This window comes from Egretta garzetta, unplaced genomic scaffold, assembly GCF_000687185.1.
Source record: "Egretta garzetta isolate BGI_Z169 unplaced genomic scaffold, ASM68718v1 scaffold409, whole genome shotgun sequence".
NCBI classification, from domain to species: domain Eukaryota; kingdom Metazoa; phylum Chordata; class Aves; order Pelecaniformes; family Ardeidae; genus Egretta; species Egretta garzetta.
In genome coordinates, this window is record NW_009260767.1 from 419,045 (window position 1) to 424,189 (window position 5,145).

General features: G+C 41.5%; 1 protein-coding gene across 1 annotated transcript in view; it reads right to left on the reverse strand.

Moving 5' to 3' along the window:
- Positions 1-3,814, reverse strand: part of UBP1 (upstream binding protein 1) — a 42,916-nt gene extending 39,102 nt beyond the window's left edge. Inside the window, exon 1 of the mRNA XM_035901534.1 lies at positions 3,652-3,814. Coding sequence (XP_035757427.1) covers positions 3,652-3,814 — 163 coding nt within the window. The remainder of the gene's footprint in view (positions 1-3,651) is intronic.
- Positions 3,815-5,145: the final 1,331 nt, after the last annotated feature.

Below are 5,145 nucleotides of genomic sequence, written 5' to 3' on the forward strand. Positions count from 1 at the left end.
CCCTGGGCACAGGCGGAGAGGCGGGGGCCGGCCCCGCCTTGCCCTCAGCCAGGCGATGCCTGGGAGCTCTTCAAGCACTGGGGAGGGCGAGGTGATGACTGTGGGCGGGGGCAGCCCTGCGCCCCCCTTCAGTTTGTCAAGCTCACGTAAGGCAAGGGTTTTTTACATCGCAATCAGTCAACTTCATGTTCTCAGAAGAGAGTGAAGGCAACAGAAGGAAAGTGGCTCACGTTGCTTGCCTTGTCTTGGCGACCTCTGTTACCTAAAAACCCGTGAGGAGCCTGCCCTAAAGAACCCAAACCCTGTTCTGGTCTAAAAGACCAATTCACAGTCATCAGTGCTCTGGGAAGATAGATAGCAGAAAAAGACAAAGCAGCACCTGCAAAGCAGAAAGATGTTTAGGTTTTATGCCTAGTATACTACCTAACATACGCTATAAGTATGCTACTTAATGTGAGGAACAAAATCTCAACACTTCTGCGCTCTGGACTCAAAAGTCTCCAGCTTGTTAAGACAAAAGCCTTCACAAATGTGAAGGTTCACATGGCACCTGTAGGCAGGACTAACCCAGAAATGACTGGAACTCAGAGGAACATACTCAGGTCAGAGCCCTTTTATCAGCTACTTACTAGAAGGAGGCTGCTGTAAATGAACACACAGCAACCAAGTAGAGCTAATGTCCTCTTCAGGTTAAACTGTATCCGTCTGTGGTAACGTGAAAAACCTATAAAGAATTTTCTTTGCTTAGTATTTGTTTCCTCTGTTTCTTTCTGGCCTTTGACTTGTCTCTTGGCCCATTTTATAGCAACTTAAGTCCATTCGGTAGGTTTTGAGATGCATTAAGACCGCCTTTCTCTCCTTTAACAGGCCAAACCAAGTTGAATCTGGACGTATTCAAGTAACATCAAATTTGTCTCTCTGGGATGAATTTGTTTTCTAAAAATTACTAAAGTAGCTTGATTTTATGCTGTTACTAAAATTGATTATTTTGTATTCTCCGAGGACAGGATCCAAGACGCAGCTAAGCTTTTAATAAGTAAATCTTGCTGATTATAATGGCCTAGTGAGTTGGAGAAGCCTAGGAGGGATGCAGGGAAGAACTGGAATTGCTGGTGGTTTAACTTTTAATCCTGTCCCTTCTGGTCATAAAATACTTAGTCCAGTGAGGGGGTGCTAATAGGGTAAGTAACCCACAACTTCATGTAAAGAAGGGGTCTCAAAAAAACTCAAATGTGAATCATTCAGAGGTTTGTTAAATAATTTTATGAGAAGTTTCATTAAAGTTATACACCCGGTGAGCAAACTACAGAAAAGCCTTGAGACTGTAAAATGTATTTTGATCGTATAGTTGCATGCTTTAAGTACAATTGCACAAGTTTTTCAAAAGATACAAGTCAGGAAGGCCCTCACTTCATTAATGATTAACAAAATGCTAGCTGTTGTTCCAAATGTACATACGACCCCCTCAAAGCTAAAGAGGAGCACACGGACCATGATTTATGATTTTTAAAGGCAATTTGTAAGTTAAGATTTGACTGCCAGCTTCTCCAGGAAATGGTACTGGTATTTTTGCTGCTGTAACTGATGTAAGAGTTCTCTTGCCTGTCTGTGGACAGATGAACAATTCATCTGCGTGTAAGAGGAAGCTTAAAAAAGGAAAACTTTATGAAGAGGGCATGGGCTTATGGACAGGTCACTAGCATAGGCACTAGCTACCAAGTTACAGCTTTTAGTGAGAAGAATTGAAATTATCACAGGCCAAATACCTCTTCTAAGCCTGACAAGATGACAACAATACCCAGAATTCATTAATTTATTACTATGATGCAAATACTTGTTAGCAGTTCCAAAGATGGATAACAACCCAAATGGTGGCATTAATTAATTTCAGTGACTCTTATGGGACATTTATGGTCCAGCTAAGAAATTAGCAGGCATTATTCAGGCATACAGCAGTAGTGGCTACAAAGTTACTTCAAACTATCATTGTAGAATTAGAGAGTTTTAATTGAGAACTCAAACCTTACCGTAAATGGACATTTGTAGATCTAAAGTGGACTCTATACAAATGAGGTAGCATAAATAACACTAAAAACCCACTTCAGTAAGTGATACAATACGAAAGCGGTGGTTTGTGGAAAACTAAAGGTAGTGCACTTTCTACTTCTGACAGAGATAAGTTAAGACAGGATCCAAGACCAGAGGAGCCAGATACAGTTTGATTTATGCACAGCAAAACTGGTTTATCTGCTTACTATATTTGCGTTAACATAGCTACGTAGCAGTTACAAGATCATAAATCGATGATTTTTATACTGGGAATTGTTTTCTTCTGACATAAATTCCAGCCTGTGCTGAGGGTGTCTTGAGTGGGTACAGTAAGACCCATACTCTTGCAGTTCAGTCTTTAAAAGTTGGGTAAAGCTTGTCCATGATAAGCAAACTGACTGTTAGCATCTCTGAAGGTGTTATCTTTTGCTATTTTAGGACACAAAATGTCTTTTTCTATTAAATTATAAATATTACAGTGCATATCTTTAGCATTATTTACATCCCCGGCTAATTTACAACAAGTTTTCTGTAGAGGTTTGTGGTTGCTTTTTGTTGTTTTTGAAGCACAGGCCTGTGATGTGTGCGCTTTCTTTGGGGCAGGTTCCTTGATCAGTCCCATTCCCGGACCATCTGGTGGGGATCAGCAGTGCACACAAACACTGCTTTCCAGCTAGATCTAGCCAGCTCCAATGTGCAGAGTTGTAGCTTCTTTTTGCCAAAAAGAGTTTTAAAATACCTCTAGGCAGGTAGTGATTACTAACAGAAACCTTGAAAACAAAAATTTTTCTATTCTGTTTTTCAGTTTTTAAACTAGCCTTGGGATTTTTTTTTAATGCCTACAGTTAAGATTCTGCATAGTGTAGTATGAATGGTAGCTGCTCCCATACCTTTTTTAATTTTTAATCCAATTTTTCTGTTAGTCTTCCCATAAATTAACTTCCGGGATGATTTGTTGCTAACCTTAAATATTTGCCCTATGCTCACGGAGAGTAGAGTCAAGTTCAAGCTATTTTAAAGACTAAAGCAAATAAAGAATACTGATTTCTGTTGCAAAAGTAAAGTTGTTCTTATTCTTTATGAGCAACAGTCTTGACTGGAAAAATTGTGGCACTTCTGATGCTGCCTGTATTCTACAGAAAACTAGGGTGGGTTTTAACAAAATAGGAACCATTGAAAATCCACATACTATGCACATATGCTACATTTTTTATGCTCTTGTCTTTAAAATTCCTATTCTGCAACATAGACAATATAAGCTCCACGCAAAGTCCCACAAGTTAGGCACGTGAGCCTGTTTTGAGGATGAGATTGCAGAATTTGTGCCTAAATTGTAACTATTTGCTTATCGGTAAGGCTGAGAGCAGAGGCTACAAGACAGAGAAGACTCCCTACGCTTTCTAGAACGATCACTACTTTCCTCCCAGCTCTCTCCCAAGCTTTGCTTACATGAAAAGCATTCAAAACTTTCTACCTGCCTGGTGGAATTGTCTAAAGCAGGAGTTAAGCATTTTGAGATCACCCTCCGAGCAGGTCAAACCCACAAGCCTAACTTGTCAGAGATGACATTCCCTGTGGCCCTGTCACTCCAGTTCTGCATACCCCCATCACCAGACCCACCGAATGGAACTGGGGACTTGATATACCAGAGAGCAAGCGCAGGCAAGCAAGCGCCTGATTTTGCAAATGTATCTGCGTAGATGTGTTCCGGGTGCAGTTTTACCGGGATGTGGGAGGAGGAATCCTGGGTCGCTCCTTTCTCCATCTGCTCTTCGCTGATGCTGGCGGGCACCCTGCCCTGCGGTCGATTCCTCTTTCTCTCTAAGCCTTGCTGGTGCCCGGATGTGGGACTGAAGCGTGGTCAGAGGACAGAGCCAAACAACTTGATGATTTTGACCAGACTGAAGCCCTAGTGCCTGAACTGGTTTGTATCCTTTCTCCTTACAGTAATCGGCCTAAGGGGCCAACCTGGTTAGCTCCTGTACACAACCCTTAATTTATGGAAGCATGACCCCCTGCTACGTTGTATTTCAATACCAAAACACAGATGCGTGCTGCCATCCAAACGTAAAGGCAGGTGCTCAAAAGTGCGTGGGAAGAGTAACTTCAGAGGGACTCGAATGGCAGATTTTTAGATAAGGGTGGGGAAACAGAAGCAAATACAAGGAAGCACTGAAGACAAGACAAGGAAATGGTGAAAATGGGCCCTGAGAAAAAGCCAGGAGGGGACGCACCTCCTCTAGGCTGAACAGAGGCTGAAGAAGGGGGGACTGGAAGCGAGAGCGGACATCCTCGCTTTTCCTTGCTGTTTGGTTCCTTTTGCACTGGGAACTGTGCACGTCACTTGTAAACAGGATTGTATTGGGGAACGCCAGCACCCATTCTTCATGTCTGGTTTACTGCTTGAGTCGATAGAAACAGGGCTGTGTTTGCTACCTATTTGTGTCAGCCAATCTAAATTTCAAATCACCCTGACCTTTGTATCAAAATGGATCAATTTTACAAAACTCCACTGCAGTTCCGTTAGTTTCACACGTTGGAATCCAAATATGGCCTCAATCCCCGTGCTGGTTTTTTTTAAACCTAAAACTTAAGGCATTTCTAATAAAAACATGCTACGCAACAAGTAGAAGGAACAGAAGTACCGTTGTGATAGAGCAATAGGCGTGAGACTACCAACATACAAAAAGCCACGTCAAGGTAGATGATTAAACTTTAGCATATTACTTTTTGGCTAAATACAATGTATGTAAACATGGTAGTGCTTCATAGAGAGAGTCAACCACATTATAAATTGAAACTCAATTAACATAAAGATTATCTGGAATCTATGAGCCTAGCTCTTGTCAAAGCATAATCATTTTTAATTATAAGAAAAATTTGAATACTGTACACAAATAATATTTTAGTCATGAAGAAGTAAAGTAGGTTCATAGCTCACAGGAATATGCTGATGCAATAAGCTATATATTGCATCAGAATTTCAATGCGATGCGTTTAGCCAGTGTGCCTGGACTGATACGACAAGCAGCCTGCAGATCCGCTGAGCAGCAGATAATCAGAGCAGATGTGAAACATCAAGGTATTGATAAGTCT